Source organism: Corvus cornix, chromosome 4 (genome assembly GCF_000738735.6).
Source record: "Corvus cornix cornix isolate S_Up_H32 chromosome 4, ASM73873v5, whole genome shotgun sequence".
Taxonomy (NCBI): domain Eukaryota; kingdom Metazoa; phylum Chordata; class Aves; order Passeriformes; family Corvidae; genus Corvus; species Corvus cornix.
The window spans coordinates 67,877,619-67,895,410 of NC_046334.1; the positions used below are offsets into that span (position 1 = coordinate 67,877,619).

At 48.7% G+C, this 17,792-nt stretch overlaps 1 protein-coding gene across 4 annotated transcripts; it reads left to right on the plus strand.

Moving 5' to 3' along the window:
* The first annotated feature begins 3,911 nt into the window (after nt 1-3,911).
* THNSL2 (threonine synthase like 2) lies at nt 3,912-12,563 on the plus strand. Of its 4 annotated transcripts, none has more exons than XM_019286938.2 (9): nt 3,912-4,135; nt 4,364-4,933; nt 5,601-5,795; nt 6,045-6,197; nt 6,994-7,224; nt 8,073-8,221; nt 10,875-11,000; nt 11,920-12,059; nt 12,144-12,563. In XM_019286938.2, the coding sequence occupies exons 2-9, from the start codon at nt 4,666-4,668 to the stop codon at nt 12,394-12,396; spliced, it is 1,515 nt and encodes a 504-aa protein (XP_019142483.1). In that variant the 5' UTR covers nt 3,912-4,135; nt 4,364-4,665; the 3' UTR covers nt 12,397-12,563. The 4 variants fall into 4 exon arrangements, with proteins under 4 accessions (XP_019142483.1, XP_010400395.1, XP_019142482.1 ...); XM_010402093.3 differs by having other exon boundaries at nt 4,709-4,933; XM_019286937.3 differs by lacking the exon at nt 3,912-4,135 and having other exon boundaries at nt 4,177-4,933.
* Nucleotides 12,564-17,792: the final 5,229 nt, after the last annotated feature.

Here is a 17,792-nt window from a genome sequence, read left to right on the forward strand (position 1 = left end):
TTTAAATTTATTTTCAGTCATACATTTCTGCCTTATATCTCCTTGACATGAGGCTCATATAAATAATTGTGGGTGCACGTTTGCCTGTGCAGCTGCAGATACTTTGCAAACTTCCTTAGCCCCCTTCCTGCTGCAGATTCTGAGCCTGAATAAGATGTAGATCTGCCTCTGGGAAAGGCAGAACTGTAATACTTTGATTTCTGGCCAGAACCTTGCAGTTTTTACCTGGAATCTCCCTGTTTGCTCCGTGAGTGTTCACACTTCTGTACGGGAGGGCAAGGGACACACAACTTCAACAACCCCCAGTGATAAGCTCCCATAATTTTTCTCAGCCAACATAACACACTTCCCACTGGGATGTACTCTATGCAGGGTAGTAAATGACATTGCAAAATCCCCAATATCCTGGTCACTCCCTTTCTGGACCTGCCTGCTGTTGCCTGGGCCACTTATAAGTCTGAAAGCTTTTGTTTGTATGTGGGTTTCAGACCCCAGACAGCTTGTGGGCAGAGACAGGACTAGGAGATATGGGAACATTTTTGTTCTGCTCAGGGTTATGTGATTTTTTTTATTAAATTTGGTGCTTTTTGAACCTGGATGAGAGTTGGGGTCCTTTCTGTGTGCCCCTTTCTGAGTGTCTCCATGGGGATAGGAGAGATCCTGCTGAAAAGAAGGTGATAAAATCCCAGAATGGGTTTCTTTGGGGAGAAGATGGGTGAACATTAAGAACCTCCTTCCCACCCCGATCAGCTCCTGCATCAGCTTTGTATCCAACCCTCCCGCCGCAGGACGCAGCCCGTGCTTCCTTTTCCTCAGCTCCAAAACTTTGAAGAGGTGTTTCCCGGCTTGTGTTGGGATAGCTGGGCGTCCGCAGCCTGAAGGGTGGAGGGACCTCTGGGAGGGTGGGAAAGGCTGGATGGGCTCAGGGAAAGGGGCGTGCATCGCCTCCTGGATGCCGGGACACAAGGCACTGCCGCCATCTAGTGCCTTGGGATTCACCGGGGGCTCCGGCAGCACTCCGGGGGTGCCCTGCCGGGGAAATGGGCCGGGGACCCCTACCCAAAGTACTGCTTGTGCTTGGGACACGTAGAGGGGCCCACTTTGCTGGGGAGGATGGAAAAGATGCTCAGCAAACAAGAAGTTGAGAGTTTTGCTGTGCTTGTTTTTGAGTGCTGCGATGCTCGGGGCTGAGACATGAAATTTTAGGGGGATTTGTGCAGGAAAAAATTGAATTTTCGCTGTTATACATGTCTTTCTGCTTCCTCAGTCCTCATCGCGCTTTGGGATGACTTTGGAAGGTGGAGAGGCTGAGGAAATTCTACCTGGAGGGATGAAAAACTATGCATTACAAAAAAAAAAAAAAAGTTGGAAAAGTCTGTTAGCAGGAATAGGGAGGCACTGAGTAAGATCAGGTTAATTAGAGGTTATTACATTTTCCAGTTCTTGACCTGTTGCTGCAGTGGATGAGTCCTGACAGGCAGCACAGACGCACTCCTCCCCTCCTTTTCTTAAACATTCAAAATAATATTAAAGAATCATAGAATGAATCATGGAATCACAGAATGGTTTGGGTTGGAAGGGACCTTAAAGATCATCTGGTTCCAACCCTCCTGCCATGGGCAGGGACACCTTTCACTAGACCAGGTTGCTCAGAGCTCCATCCAAAATGAAATGCCACTATAAACTTGAGTGCATGGAAATTGCAGGACTGAGCACGGGAAAAGCTCTCCAAGTGGACGGCACTGTCATCCTGGTTTGTGTCCCAGGCTGTGTTCTCTGCTCACCTGTGTCTGCCACATCAGCAGCCCCTGCACCCCAGCATTAACCACTGACCTTGTTCAGGAGGATTATCACTGCTGATAGACCCAGGGCACGGACGGACCTGTGGCAACAACCTCTTTGCATATGCAAAGCAGCAGGTATCCTGGTGTAATCCATTTTTTTTGCAGGGTTCCTGCTTTCCAGACAAATGTAATGTTGAATTAATCATCAATCTCATTGTAAGCTCTTCACTTGGAAAAAAAAATTGGATGCATTAATGAAGTCATTTCACACAGCTAAAACACACATTAAAAGAATTAGATGTATGGTAAGTGAATGCCCAGAGGCATAAAGTCCCATGGTGGCGGGAATAGGTGAAGTCTCATTGAAGTGTGCTGGGTGACCCCTGCAAAGATGTATATTGGTGATATTAAATTATTGCATTGGTAATAAAAACTAACAGCTGCTGCAGTTTTCCCTATGGATTTGTTCCTGTCCGTGTTCTAGCCTGAATTAGAGCTGAGCTCGAAGTGTGCTCTGCCTCTGCATGGGCAAGGAAGCAAAGTCCTTAATTCTCCTTGGCACACACCATCATGGGAAAAGGGAGAGGTTAGAATAGAGGAGTCAAATCACATATCCAGCAGCTTTTACTATTTGCTTTATTTCTAAAATTTCACTGTTTTCTCCAGAGATACCACTTGCAGTTTTTTGTGTTAGCTACCACTGGAGCATGTTGAGGAGCTGCGACTCTGTTTTGGAGATATCAGCCACTCATCTCAGCATCCAAGTAAAACCTGGGAGCTTAGTGACTCCAGGGATGGCCATGGGGAGGTTTCACCATCGATTTAAACCTGACCAATCCCTGAAGAACAAGGTCCAGCCTTTCTGTTTTATCCAGCACCTTCTGAAAGGACTTGGATCCACATCTGGAATGGGGACAAACCTCTATTAAAGGGTGAGCACCCCAGTGTGCCATGAGAATCTGGTGACTACAGGTGCAGGGAGGACCATGGGGTCACAGGACGTTTGGGTGACTCAGGCTTCATCTTTGCAATGTCATGGGGAATACTGAGCACAGAGATGGTGGGGAGATGCAGGCTGGTTGGTGATAAAATTTATATAATTATGGATAAGGAGCTTTCTCCCTAGCTGATTTCCTAGAGGTGTGCTCTGCTCTGGCCCACTGTTTGAGCTCAGATATATTATTAAAAAGCTTCTGTTTGCCTCCTGCTCTACTACAGCTACCCTGTTCAACCTTGAGCAACACCACCACAGGTACCTCTGTCCAGAGCCTAAAATTTACCTACTGCCTCTACCTGAAGAGCCTGCAGAAAGAGTAATTTGGGATGTTGGGTGTAGAAAAGTTGTTTTCCACACCAGTGCCCAGGGCAGTGACTGGACCACTCTCTACCAGAGACTTTTATCATTGCTCCAGTTAGAACCGTAAGAAAAGAAAGAGAGAGGTAATGTATTTAGGGTCAGACACCAATGCTTTGGCAGGTGATGTGTCCCTTGCTGCAGACGTGGGCTCTGTGGCTCACAGCAGGTTGCTATCAGCCATTCTTTTTACCTCTGCTCCTGCCTGCCTGGGCTGAAGCCCTTGTGCGTGCTCCAGCATTGAGCTGTGTCCTGGGTTTGTGCAGCCACTGGTCTTGTGCTGACCTTGCCCTTCAAAAAATGCTGATTGTATTAAAATAAAAAGCAACAAAGGGATGCACAGCCCTTCCCTGTGAAGAACTGGATTTTTTTTGCACAACGCCTCCCATGTCTCCTCTCTCTCCTGTGCCTCAGTTTCCCTGTTGGTGTGACTGGGCTGTTGGGAGGCTGAACAACTTGCTTTGCAGAGCTGAGTTACAGACTGATTTTGCTTGTGAGGGACTTCTGGGTTTTTCTGACTCAAACTCTCCTTTAAGCAGGCTCAATCTTAAATTTAAATCCAAAACTCACAGTCTAATCAGGTGCCTCTGTGTTTTCCCAGCTAAAGTTTGAATGTCTCCAGGGTTGTACAAGAGACCACAAGGTCTCCATGCCCTGTGCTTGCTCACTCTCAGGTTAAAAGCTCTCTCCTAATATTTAACTAGATTTCCCCCTAGCTGCAGCTTGCACCTGCTGCCCCTTGTCCCCACGCCTGGCACCAGCAGGAGCAGCTGGGCTCCGTCTCTCCCACATATTCCCATTCCCAGGCTTGGATCAGGCAGTCTCTGCCGGCTGCCGCGGCCCCGGGAACATCGGCGGGCGGCAGCGGGGACAAGTTTTCTGTGAGCACAAGTGCAAAAGGTGGCCGGGCTGGAAGCAGTGGCCGGAGGTTGTCTGGCCACTTGCCCACCGCGTTGAGCCGTGCTGAGGGGCTGCAGCGTTGGCCCAGGGGCCTGAGGTGGGCACAGCTGAGGGGGTTCACGGGGCCAGGGGGAGAAAAGGCCTCGGTCAGCAGCGCCGGCGGCCGCTTGGTGGGATTTGCATGAATCCGGAAGGTTTAGCCCAGCCCTTCCTACACTGCGTCAAATCCTGTCTTTAGTTTAACCCCTTTGAACAAAATCAGCTTCCTCTAAAAATACAGTGATTTCCTTTTATTTACTTTTTTTCTCTTTTCTTGAATTTAAAGCTCCGGCTTCTGCAAACGGCCACAAAGGGACATGACGTGCTTGTGAAGCGACTTCTGTGCCGCCAGGGCTTTTCCTCAGGGGGGAAATGTCTCCCTGGGCTGGGTGGAGGGAAAGAGGGACAAGGAGGCTCGAAACTTGGCACAAATCCCAGGCAGCGTTTCCACCTCTTGCAAAATGCTGTTTGCGCTCCACTGAGCCCGGCTGCTCCGGCTCCCTGTGGGACGAGGTGGTTTGTTCACTGGGGAGTTCTGTCTGTCCATGGGGGAAGTTTTGGAGATGAGGGCCTGTTCTTGGTGTGGGGATGCTCTGGGTTCCTGGCAGTGACTGTGGTGCCTCCCCAGCAGCCATGGAATACGTCAGCACACGGGGAGGCGCGAGGGCCGTGAACTTTGAGGGAGCCCTTTTGTCTGGCTACGCGCCCGATGGGGGCCTCTTCATGCCCCAGTGCATCCCCTCGCTGGACAGGGACACCCTGCGAAGGTGGAGCAGCCTCTCCTACCCTGGGCTGGTCAAGGAGCTGTGCTCCCTCTTCATCCCGGCCGAGCTGGTCCCGCGGAACGCACTCCATGGTGAGCTGAGTGGGGAGCTGCTCGCAGGGATGTGCACGAGGGTTTGGGGGGTTTGGATGCATCTGCCTGCCTTCCCTCCATCCTCTTCGCAGCCCTCAGAGAAGGGAGCGTGCTGCACCATTGCCTGCTCCTTTCTGCGCCCTGTTCTCCCCTGTCACCTTGCTGGCACTAGTGGAAAAGGTGTCCCCTGTGAATAAATGGGGGTTCTGCTGACTGCAACAAGCTGATGTTGTGGCCCTGCTCGCTGCTGGGGCTCCCTCTAGGGCTTTCTGCTGCTTCATGCTTGCCTTGAGATCTGTTTTTTAATGTTTTTAACACTTACGAGCTATCACTTCCACCAGAGGGCAGCTGCACCCTCTGTCTCAACGGCACATTGAGCTAAAACTCGGCTTTCCTGTATTTTATGTTTTAATACAGTATTCTGATTGTGTGGCATGTCACCTGGGATTACTTAGCACAGAGTTATCAAACACCATTAAGCTCAGCTGGTTCACTCCTAATAGCTACGAATAACTTGTTGGATATCTGTCACTGCACCAGCAACTGAGAGTCTTTGGTTGTGCAGAAAGGTACCCAGGAGCACAAAGAGCACAGATGCATGAAGCCATGGGTGAGAAAAACACTCCTCTACCCAATCTAACAGGCCATTTAACCATTTTCCCTTTAGAGTTGATCAACAGGGCCTTCAGCAGATTCAGACACAAGGATATCGTGCATCTGTCCAGGCTGAAAGATGGGCTGAATGTTTTGGAGCTCTGGCATGGTGTTACTTATGCATTTAAGGACCTGTCCTTGTCCTGCACAGGGCAGTTTTTACAGTACTTCTTGGAGAAAAAGCAGAAGCATGTCAATATTCTGGTGGGTGAGTATGACTCCTTGGGGCTAAGGTTCCTCGACAGGCCTTCACCTTGAGAGCCATCATCCCACAGCCCTCCCCAAAGATGCCCAAGGGTGGTATTGCCTCATAATCTCCAGGCAATGCCGAGGTGGCTGCTCTGGCCAAAAACATCTCATGGAGCATCTCTGTATCTTTTTCTTAAAGTGCAACGATGCAGGTTTGAGTGACACAGCGATTTTTTGCTTTTCTTGGTGCTTCCTCACTTCGAAACAGGGACTTCAGGGGACACAGGGAGCTCGGCCATCGAGAGTGTAAGAGGGCAGAAGAACGTGGACATCTTTGTTCTGCTGCCCAAGGGGCTCTGCACCCAGATACAGGAACTTCAGATGACCACCGTCGTTGAGGACAACGTCCACGTCTTTGCTGGTTGGCACTGCTGTTTGGACTGTCCTCTTTATGGCCTCGTTGTGTCAAAACCTTGACCCTAAAAGTCTGAGGGGGCTACTCAGTAGGATTTGCAGCTTTAGCAGCTGCAGCCAGCCAGGTCATTGCCATCACCATGCCCAAACATCTGTTAGCCAGATGTCTGGGCATGGTGATGGCAATGACCTGGCTGGCTGCAGGATGTTCATCCCCCGTTTGACAACCAAGAAGTTTAAGGCTTCCTTTTCTCCTGGCCACAGATCAGAGCTGCCTCCATGCAGGTGGTTGGTATTTGGCTGCACTAAATTCAGCACAATTTTTTGTTGCTAAAAGAGTTTAGTCACCCCTTCCCTCTGTCCTCTCACCTTCATGGGTGATCCACCTCCTACCACCATGGTGTGGAGAGAGATGAGATAAAATTGAGCTGCAGGCATGCCATCCCCATGGATTGGCATCACCACAGGGTGCTTGAGCTGCTTGAGCTCCCATGGACTCCTCTGCTCAGCCAGGTCTCACCTTGGCATCTCACAAGGGCATACACCGTTTGCCTTCCTGTCAAGTATATATTTGGTGGAAGCAAGAGCCCAGAGTGCCATGTCTGCAGAAACCGCCTGACATCCACGGGGTGCCACTCAGCACCCCCTGGTTTGTACAGCCCCCAAGGCAGACAGGCAGCTCAGGACACTCCTGGCCACAGCAAATCCCAGGGCTTGAGACCAAGCCTATTTCTGAGCATAAATACCTTGTGCCTGATGCACTGCTGCTGGCAGATCTAATCTTTCCTTTCTCCTTTTGGCAGCTCATGGGAACAGCGATGAAATCGATGAGCCGATCAAGGAACTGTTTGCTGATGTCAATTTTGCTGGAAAATACAACCTGATGAGCTTGAATTCCATCAATTGGTCCAGGATTATGGTGCAGATTGCTCACTACTTCTATGCTTACTTTCAGTGTGCCCCATCCCTGGATACCACCCCGCTGCCAGTGGTGGAAATTGTTGTGCCAACAGGAGGAGGAGGAAATATCACAGGTAAAGGGAAAAAAAAGATGGGTTAGATAAGAGAGAGAGAATGCTGTGATCTGTGGACCAAAAGCACTTTGCAGATACTGGCTATTGCTATTTATTAAAACACCCACTCTCTGGTAGGATTTCTTCAGAACCACTTATATTTTATTACTCATGTCTGGTTATTACTCAATTTAGGTGTCACTGATGATTTGCAAGGTGCAGAAAAACCCAAACCACCCTTTGATGATGACTGTTACTATCTTGAGGATGGGCACGTTAGGAGAGGACAGAATGTGTTTGATGCAGAAAAAGAGGGGAAATACTGTGGCTCTGATTTCTTAAGTGAGACATTAACAGAGGTGTGGAGTCCTGCCTGGTCCTACTCTGGTTTGTGTGGTAGTGCATGGTCAGGAGAACCACTCTTAATTGCATAATCTGGCCTTCTAAATGAGAGTCTTGATTGCCTCAGTCCCAAAATAGGTGTAGAACTGTTTTATGAAAGCAATAAAGGATTTTATATATTCACTGCTCTTCCAGGCTGCCCATCAGAGAGGCAAAAGCCCAAAATCTTCATCTCTCCTGCTTGCCTGGCAGCTGTCTGAGCTGTTGGTCCCCTGCCAATCCATCCACAAAAGTGGAGATGAGCAAGGGTCTGTCTTCAATGGCAGGTGGAGCATTCCATCCCTGGATTTTATAATCCCTGCTCTACCAAACCACTGACCTCAGATATCTCAGAGTCCACTAGGGAATATAATTTGTGTCTGCTTCTGAACTGGATGCTCAATCAATTTGTACAATGACTTCTTTGCTAAATCTCCTTTGAGTGTTTCTTCATCAAGCACATGCGTATTTTCACTCTTTTTCTCTAGCTGGCTGTATTGCCCAGAAGATGGGTCTCCCAATTCGACTTGTTGCTGTGGTGAACAGCAATGACATCATTCATAGGACTATTCAACATGGAGATTTCTCACTGGCAGAGAGCGTGAAGGCTACGTTAGCACCAGCCATGGATATCCAGGTGTGTAGTGAACTGGCCAAAATGCAAAAATAGCAAATATTGTATTTTTTAAATCTTTTACTCTGTTCCACCTGCTGCCACTCGATGATGCATTAGGAGGTGTGATTCGTATTGACCACTTATGCTACAGACTGCTGAGCTGAGATAGACCAAACACCTTCCCCCTCACTTTTCAGGGCTTGACTTTCTGATCTTCATTGTTGAGTGCTGGGTTTCCAGGGATTTGTTCTGTGCAAGCTTAGCAAGAGAAGGACATTTTCACAACATGTGACAATTAGAGAACTAAAAATGCCATCATGTCTCAAGGGTTTTGTTGATGCTTCTGAAAGGCTCCACCAAGAGTGAGAGAAGAGACCAGGAAGAAGGTAGAGAAGTCCAGAAGAAATGCCTCATTTGTGGCTGTCTGCAGCTTGGTCAGAGCAAAACAAGCCTCAGCAGGCAGGGGAAGGCCTCAGAAAGAAAAGTCATGGAGGTACAGAAACCAAACACCTGGAAGCTAATACCTCTTGTTTCACTCCCACCGTGTGATCCCCAAGGATTGGATCTGCTTCCAAGCAAGTGATCAAAGTGGGAAACCCTTGGTGTTGTATCTCTGTGGCCTTAAGCTACCTGGATTTTCCAAAAGCTGTTAAAACACACTGGGGGGACCTGGGAGCCTGGAGGGACTGCCATGCTTTGCAGTCATAAGTCCGTATGCCCCCATCACCACGCTGTACTCTGCAGCTTGGCCTTCCTCCCAAGCCAGGAACTTGTGGGGCTCCTCAGAGCTCCAGGGATAACGGGGCTCCTCTCTCAGCCCATCTCCCTTCAGCAACACTGGTCAGCAGGTGCCAGACTTTGGGATCATGGGGGCAGGCAGTCAGGTGAGCAGATTCCCTGAGGTTCCTGAGGAGCTGGATGAGTGCATCCCTCTGCACATCCCTCTCCATGGCAGCATGGGACATCTCTGTTCAGCTCACATCTGAAGCAGCCATGCCAATATTTCCATAGCTAAATAGACCATTTGCTCTGGAGGGGAATTCAGGAGGTCTCTGTTTGGGACCTGTTTAAAGCAGGATAAGCCTTGAGGTCAGACAGGATTGCTCAGGGCTTTTTCCATTTGGGTGTTGGAAACCTTCAAGGATGAAGAATGCACAGTCTCTTTAGGTTGCTGCTTCTGCAGACTAAGGTAAAGCAGAGAAAACTTTCCTGTTAGATGCTGCCTGAAGAGTTGAAGGTGAAGCAGAAAGTCTGGTGTGGATGAGCTTCGTGAGGGCAATTCCAGAACAATCACAGCTGATGCTGTGTCTTTGCAGCGCCTAAAGCAAAGCAGGGGCTGCTCTCTGTCCCTAAGGTTAGGAAGCATGACACAGCTCATGCCCACATGGCCAGACTTTGTCCCCACCATGACCTGTCCTCCAAACTGGGCCCCAGTGTTCTCCTGGAGAGCTCTGGTGGCATGGGACAGAAGTAAAAGCCTTACTTAGATGGTAAGGCCAGTACTTGCACCAGGGTCCTGGCCCAGTTTGACTTTCTGGTGTCAACACAGTGATCTGTACTGGTAGCCATAAGGCTGGTGGGAATGAAGGATGAAGGGGAAATGTGGGAAGGATGTAGGAGTAGCAGAAAGAAGGACAGGAGAAGGGGTGTCAGGAGCACAGTGTTGGAGGCCCCCCCAGGAGCAGGTCATGGAAGTCCAGGCATACTGACCTGTATCTTCTCAGGACAGCCTAAACTAGGGGACAGCCTAGAGCAAAGAGCAGGCTACACCCAGACTAGACTGAAGATTAGAGGCTGGAGGCTCTGGGAGACGATGGTGGAAAGATGAAGAACAGAACTGGGGCCATAAGACACCCAGATAAGGACACAAAAGGCTGAGTAAGTCCTGATGACTCTACAAGGTAGGACAGGATGGACTGACAAAAGGTCACAGCTGCTAAAAGTTATGAAGAGTTCATCCAAACCCAGCATCCAGGAGGTGAGATGAGGACTCTGTAAGTTGGTGCCCCTTGTCCTGTCTGTCCCTACAAGGTATCTCAGCCAAACCACCTGGATGAATGCTACTTGGTGCTTGTAAACATGCAGGAATGAGATGGGGCAAAGAAAAATTGGTTTGGGACCTTCCTGTATGGTCTTGCACAGAGTTCTGCTGCAGTGTTGCAATGCTGATTGCTACACAGCCATATAGGCCAGTCAGGCCCTATATGTGCCCTATAAGTCCATGAAGATTAGCAGCCAGCCCTGCAGCGAGCTGGCTGTCTCATTAAGTCACACAGGAGCTGCATGACTCACAGCAGCATCTGCAACACTGAGTAAACAGCTGGACATTTCTGGTTCTCCAAAACACAGTGTGTTATTAGCCTGGGCTCCTCACGGCGATGGTACAGATGTGGTCATGCTGTTGATTCATCAGTCACCCCTTCATTTTCTGTTTTAATCTGATGGTCACTGTCAGACTGCTCTGACAGGTCAGCAGTTCAAAAGACATTGTGTTCCCAAAGACTTGTCTTGGGATGTAGATGAGCATAGGAAGACAAAAAGCCCACCCTGGCTTCCACCAAGAAAAACACAGTGGTGGGACCTCAGCCCTAACGAGGCATCAGAGAATCCACAGGGATGCTCTCCCCCTGGAACAGGTGCTTGAATTTCCTCACCTGTTGCCTTGTTATCCCAGGAGCCTTACAATGTGGAGAGGATCCTCTGGCTGCTCTCGGGCTCTGACAGCTGCCAGATAAAAACGCTGATGGAGCAATTCAACATCTCAAAAAGGCTGAAGCTGCCAGAGGATTTGCACAGAAAGGTCAGTTCCTCACACACACAACACTGTACATGCACATGTGTAAGGAGAATTGCTGTTACCAGGTGTTTTCAACTCATTTTCAGAATAAAAAGTCATAGGGGAGAGTATCCAACCAAAAATTTAAGTGTGAGACCAGAAGTTTTATATCAATTTGTGTACATGGACATGTTAAAAACCCCTTTATATATTTTTTTTTGAAGCAGGCTCTTTTTTCTTCACAAAACTAACTTAAAAATTGCCTGCAGTTATTTAGACAGCATATGAAATTACCCCATCCTTGGCCATGCACCAAAGCATCGTGCAGTGGATGCTGGCACAAAGTGGGTGTTTGGGAGTGGGTCTGCTGAATTTGGTGCAATTCAGCCTCACCGTTACAGCAAAGGGGAGCACAAACACAAAGCAGAGAGAGAGATACAAGAGAAAACCAAATATTTGATTTGTGAGAGGGCCAGATGCAAAGTCCTACCTTTTCCTATCCAATTTCCCATGTGCTGTTCCTCACAGAGCAGCCTTTGCCCAGTGCCCACTCCTGTTTGTGCTGCAGAAAGATAAATACTAAAAAATGGTATTACTAAAAGCAAGAGGAGCTATTACAGTGAGGTGGATTTTACAAGTCCTCAGAAGCTCCCTCAGAGCATGGAAATGGCAGCACAAAGCTGAGGAGCTGACTCCTGGCTCCTGTTCACCCACACTCACAGCGCCTGTGAATGGAAACCCCTTGCCCACACTCCATCCCTGTGGTTTTTTCCAGCAGTGCCTCATCTCTCAGCTGCAGCAGCAACCCATTTTCCTTCAGTCCCTGGGAAAACCCATCCTCCAGCCTCCCTATTTCCACCTGCTTTGGTGTGTGCCTGGCACAAACCCTGCTGGGAACGTGTTTTGTGGTGATGCCCAGTGCAAACCTCCCTGTTTCCCACAGCTCTCCGAGACCCTGGGATCATGCTCGGCCTCTGATGAGGACATTGTGGGAGCCATGAGACGCTGCTGGGAGGAGAACCAGTACCTGCTGTGCCCCCACTCTGCTGTGGCTGCTCACTACCACTACTCACAGCCACACAGGTAGGGAGAGCCCTTGTTCCTGCAGCCTCTCCAGCTCAGGGCTGGCTCACACCCTGAGTTTTCTTGCTTTTCTTTCCTTTCCAGCATCCCCCGGTGTTGCTTGGCTCCAGCCTCTCCAGCCAAATTTCAGGATGCTGTGCTCCGAGCCAACCTGGTTCCCCAGATCCCCCCTGAAATCACTGCCCTAACAGCAATGGAGACCAGATCCAATCCCCTGGAGCGGGGATGGGACTGGGCACAGGTGCTCCGGGGCCGGATTGAAGCCGTGGCGCAGCAGTGGGAGGCACAGGCGGGTCAGTTTGCACCCCAGAGCAGGGTGGGAACACCGGCCAGGTAGTCACACCTGTATGTGTATGAGCCTCCCAGGGCTCATTCTCCACTCCCAGGAAAGCCCTGTGTTGTGGTGGGAGTCTCCATGCAATGATTTATTAGCAAGAATACACATCCCTGTTGAATTACATGGACTATCTCATAACATTTTCAATAAAGAGCACTGCAGTTGTATCCCCTTTTTCCTAATAAGTCACAAAAACTGATTTAAACTCTGAGTAAACCTGGGTCATCCACCATTACTGGCTGTTACAGAAAACCTCGTTAGCACTACCCACAGCTGCCTGCTTCTTGAGCATTATCTAGTGATTCTGGCTCTGTGCTGGGATGTTCAGCCCAGAAAATCCCAATAGCACCCAAGATGCTCAGTAGGAAATGCAAGCAGGAGTGGAGTGGATCTGCTTTAGCCATCCCTGTGATTTAAGCAATTTCAGGGATCATTCCCAGGTATTGAAACTTGCTCTGTGATAGTGTTAAATAGCAGATGTTTTCCCTGGACATGCTTATCTTAGAGATACTTTCCAGTACTGTATCTTACAGCTTTTGGTCCTAGTCCTGCTGCAGACTCTTCCCAGGCAACTTCCACTGTAACAAGTAGGAAATGGGAAATTCCCCTTATCTTCTGCCTGAAACTTCAGGTCTTTCAATACCACATTCTCATCATATACATATAAATATATAAATACCTTGTGTGGGAGCTGCCTCCACAAGTCATGCATCTGGCAGGAATCTCTTGCACATAAAAAAGGGGGAAGAAAAATGGGAATAATTATACCGGGGGGAAAAATCCCCCTTTGCCATCAAAAAAGAAATTCCCCCTTTGCCATCAAAGGAAGTCCTGTAATGGGAGGATTAATCTGAAGGTTTAGTGGCATTTAACAGGGTAAAAGTAAATTCTGTGAAGTGATTCAGCTTGGGATGTTGCAGAACATGCGGGAAGAGTGGGAAGTTTGGCCTGGGCTGCAAGCTGCCTTGCTGGCACTCAGGCAGCCTTTTCCTCAGCTCCCTCCGGCACAGCCGGCCCCATGCCACCTCCTTCCATCCCACTGAAACCCTGCAGGAGAGGAGGGACCTGTGCCTCCTCCAGGGTGGGGGCTGATGCTGCCCCATCCCAGTTAACAGGGATGAGGGAAACAGCTTAGCTGAGAATGATGTAAAAACCACAGCACTTGGATGTGTTTGATGCTAACAGCTCTACTTGCATAGATTGAGCCGCTGGGAGGAAAATGATGGTTGGGTGTAGGAATGATGTTTCATGAGGACATCATTCACCCTGCTTGAAGAGCCAAACCAACAAAATGTGTCTTATTTAAGCAACAGCTTCATCTTCACAAGTAACCCTGCCCCAAAGGATGGCTTTGTACTGGGGGTGGTGCAGGACATCACTGGGGGTGGTGATGCCTTTTCCTGGTCTTAAAATCAAGAGACAAACACGATTAGAAGGGAAAAAGGGATTTTACCTCAGTATTTATTTTAAGGATCCTTAGGTGCACAACGTCCAGGTCTAATGCACCTCCATGCACACCTCCATGTACACCCACAAAAGATCTGGTATAACATTATAGGTTTTACTTATTAGCATATCTATGAAAGATTCCCCAATGAGAGGCTTGAATGAGCCCCCCTCCCCAAGGAACCTTCCCCTGGATGGTTCTTAGTTTACAGAATGTGCTCTGGAGAGGACCTTGGGGTCTGGGCACACTGATCCCTAACTAGGAAGCTTCTAAAATGTTTAGTCTCCCAGCTGAACAAACAAGCCCGAGAATGTAGGCCAAAAAACACCAAGAATACAGAAGTTGTAAAAGGGTATAAAAGGCATAAAAGGTATAAAAGAAAAGGCAAAAAATCATCATGGCATCAGTGGCAATAAGAAATTTCCCAATCCCATTTGGTCCCCGTGATCAACTTCCTGTTTTCATTGATGCAGATATACTCACTCATTGGACCCCACTGCCTTTAATAGCTGCCTCCCCAAATCTGGCAGTTCTCAGCAGGGGATGGCTGCCCAGTTGTAATCTAGCCCTTAATCATAGCTTAAGACACCCTGTGAGAGGGGAGAGGCCTGAAATTGCACCCAGTCCTGCATCCAAGTGAGAGGTTGCAGACCTGGCTGAACGGTCAGGACCAGAGTGAGAGGAGGGGGCAAGAGGGCATGGGACAAGACCCCAATCCCTCGCTGGGAATCCTGTGAAGGATGGGGTGAGTGGGGCTGGACTTGCAGCCTGCCAAAATCCCGTTGTGTTTTGCAAGCAGAAAGCATAAGGAATACTTTCATGCTCCCATCCCAGTGCCCTGAAGCAGTAGGATAAGTAAAGAGTCCAGCCTCGTTGCAGGGTGAAAAGAAGTTTCATTCTCAACCATCCCTGAGGATACCCTTATGGAGTGAGGATGCTATGTCTTCCCCAGCCCCAACCAGATTTTTTTGGGGCAGGACACTATGAAAACTCTCTCTGCAACCTCTGGAGCAGAAGAACGGCAGGAAAAGCCAGTTCCGTGCCTGGAGCCAAGGCAGAGGGAGAACAGATAGGCTTGGCTTGCAGGGGGGCTGTGCTCCCACAGAGGGTGATGCACAGCCACGCATGCCAGCCCAGTGCCTGGGATGTGGGAATGAACCTGGCCCTGTGGGCATGCTGTGTCCCACCACCTGCTCGGGGACCATGGAATCTGTGGCCACTCTCACACTGGGAGCTCCCACTCTGTCCCCAGAACTGGTGCTTGGGGCTCTGCTCACTCATCCTTGGGTCTCTGGCTCAAAGGGAAGGTCAGCCTGGTTTGATGGAAAAATGGAAAATGGAGGGAGGAAAGTCACACAAAAAGTGGTACCTCCTCACCCAACACTGATGGGTGGCTGCAGGCTCTGGCAGCTTCACATGCTCACGCAGCTTCGTGTGATATTTTAGTCCTACACCTTCCAGAGCTGATCACGAACCCAGGACAGGCTTGTCAAATAATTCATCTCATACATCAACTCCTCTTGCTTTTCTCCAGCAAAAACTCCAGTTTCAGCTTCCTGACCCCAAGCATATCTGACCCATGTGATCCAGGAGACAGTGATGCCCACAAACCAGTGACCATGCTCCATGGGGGACCCCATGTTCTCCCACTGAGGGCCATGGCTAGGACATGTTCCTAGCCCCTACCTCAAGGAGAAAATAATGTCTTGGGATAGAGATGCAATGTGTTGGGATAGAGGAATATGGTCATGGCTCAGCTGGAGTTTCTACTCAGTAACTCACAGGTACCAAAGCAACGTGCTGTCCCTGAGCCAAACTCACTTGTAGTTGGCATGTCCAGCAAGGGGTTGGGGTGCCTGTCCTGGTGTGGTTTGGGATCTATTGAGCTACATGTGGGGTCTACCCTCTAAGCCATCTGCCTCTGTGCTCCATGGAGACTTCATCCATCAGCAGAGCCATGCTGTGGTTCAACACTCCAATCATTAATAGTGTCATTAAGAGATCTGTCTGACTGCTGCTCTAGCTGAGATAAAATTGAGAGGAATATAAAATCCCAAATGAGCTGTGGGTGAGGATGTTATTTCCCATGAGCAGAGCAGTCCAGCCTTCCCCTGTGCTTTGTCACAATGTCCATCCCCATCTTCCAGCTTGTGGCCACCCAAAGAATTGATCTTTAGGCAATTACTCCACTGACTGGGCTGTCCCGTCCTTCTGCTCCATTTATGAGCTGGGAGGAGCCCACAACGTGGTGAAAGCCAATGCTTTAAAACAGTTCTGAAGGTTTGGGAGTTGAATTATTATTTATAATGCCCTGGGGGCCCCATGTAATTTATGGACAGGTATGAAGACAAGTAGGCGCTCAGACATGGGGACAAGCCCAGTGTAAATGCTGAGATAGAAAGATAGATAGATGCATGGATGAAGATAAGCTTCTTGGCCAAGAGAGCTGGAGATTGAAAAACTGGAGATGGAGAAGCCTGCTCTTAGACATCTGCTCTCCTAAGGTGATACCCACTATCCCACTACTCTCATGCTGTAAAAAGACATCTCAAATGTGGTGCAAATCATTTGTTTACTCCTATTTTTTTGAATTTATCCAAAGTGCAAGGAAAAAAAAGTAAAAAGGAATTGCTTTGTTGTTGCAATTTGCTGCTAGGCATTCCTATGTGTGCTAATGATAAGTATTAATTAAACAGCTTTCTGTTGTCTTTTAAATGCAGTTCTTTCAGGCTGTAATTAAACACAGACACCCAGCCCTTTCTGTCTGCATAGGAAGAGGCAGGTAGGCCTCTGGAGCTCAGCACTTCTTTCCTTGTAACACGAGAGAAGTGGAAAATGAGGCAAAACCAGTTTCCATTGAAAACTCACTACCTTGTGCATGTCCTTCACGGGAAAGGCAACCAGCTCAAGGAAATTAAAGGAATGTGACTTCCAAGATCTCAGCCCTGCAATCAAAGTAAGTTTATTTGCCCTTAAGATCTTGCAGCTTCATACATTTTAAAGGCAGAGGAGATCACTTTGTTTGATTTCTGGGCTACACAGGCTGCTGAACATCACTCTGCTGCATTCATCATTGTTGCCTTTTGAACATTTCAGTCTGAGAATCTGGCGATAGGATTCCATCCCACTCACTTGCTTCTTAGTTTCCCCAGTTTTTTTCACTCTTGTGGTGAAAAAACAGGCACTGCCATAAATCCCCATCCCTGTGCTGCTCCTCTGGTCAGTATTAATCTCCCAACTGAGGGTCTGCTGCTCAGGGAAACTGGAGCTCCCACCAGCCCTGCTGCTTTCTCCATTTCCCAGCTTAAAATAGACTAAAGCCCTCTAGAAATGCAAATAAAATGTCAGATACTCACGTGATGGAAAGCAACCCCCAAGTAAAATTTGCCATGTGCCCACAACACTGAATGACACTTGAGCCCAAATTATTTCTGCCCTTAAAGGCCACTGGGCTTCACTTGTCTGAAATGCTGCTGTTAATCAATAAATACATGGAAAGACACTGGCTGTCTGCTGTTGAGAGTGGTGGGGGAAGATGCAGCTTGCTCAGGATGCCTTGGTCAGAGATGGGCCATAAGAGAAAAGTTTCTGTGTTCAACAGCTGCATATACGTCTTCTTTTTGGTGAATGGAAAAATTTAATTATGCATTTGTGTAATTTATAACATGAGATGTGTAGAACTTGTGTAATAAATACACAGAGAATGTAAGACACACACACTGCCTGAGAGGGGATCCTCTGTCTGGGACAGCGCAGCATTTTGCTCACCCCAGGTGATGCTCCTCTGCCTTGGTAACTCCCCACACGGTTCATAAAACAACCACAGCCCTTTGGGGGTCCTATCAACCCAAAGCTGGATTTGCCATGGGTTCTTCTGTCCCCCCAGCCCCATGGCTGTGTGTCCAGTGATTTTGATGCAGCTGGCCAGGTGCCCACAGGGAGTTGGGAA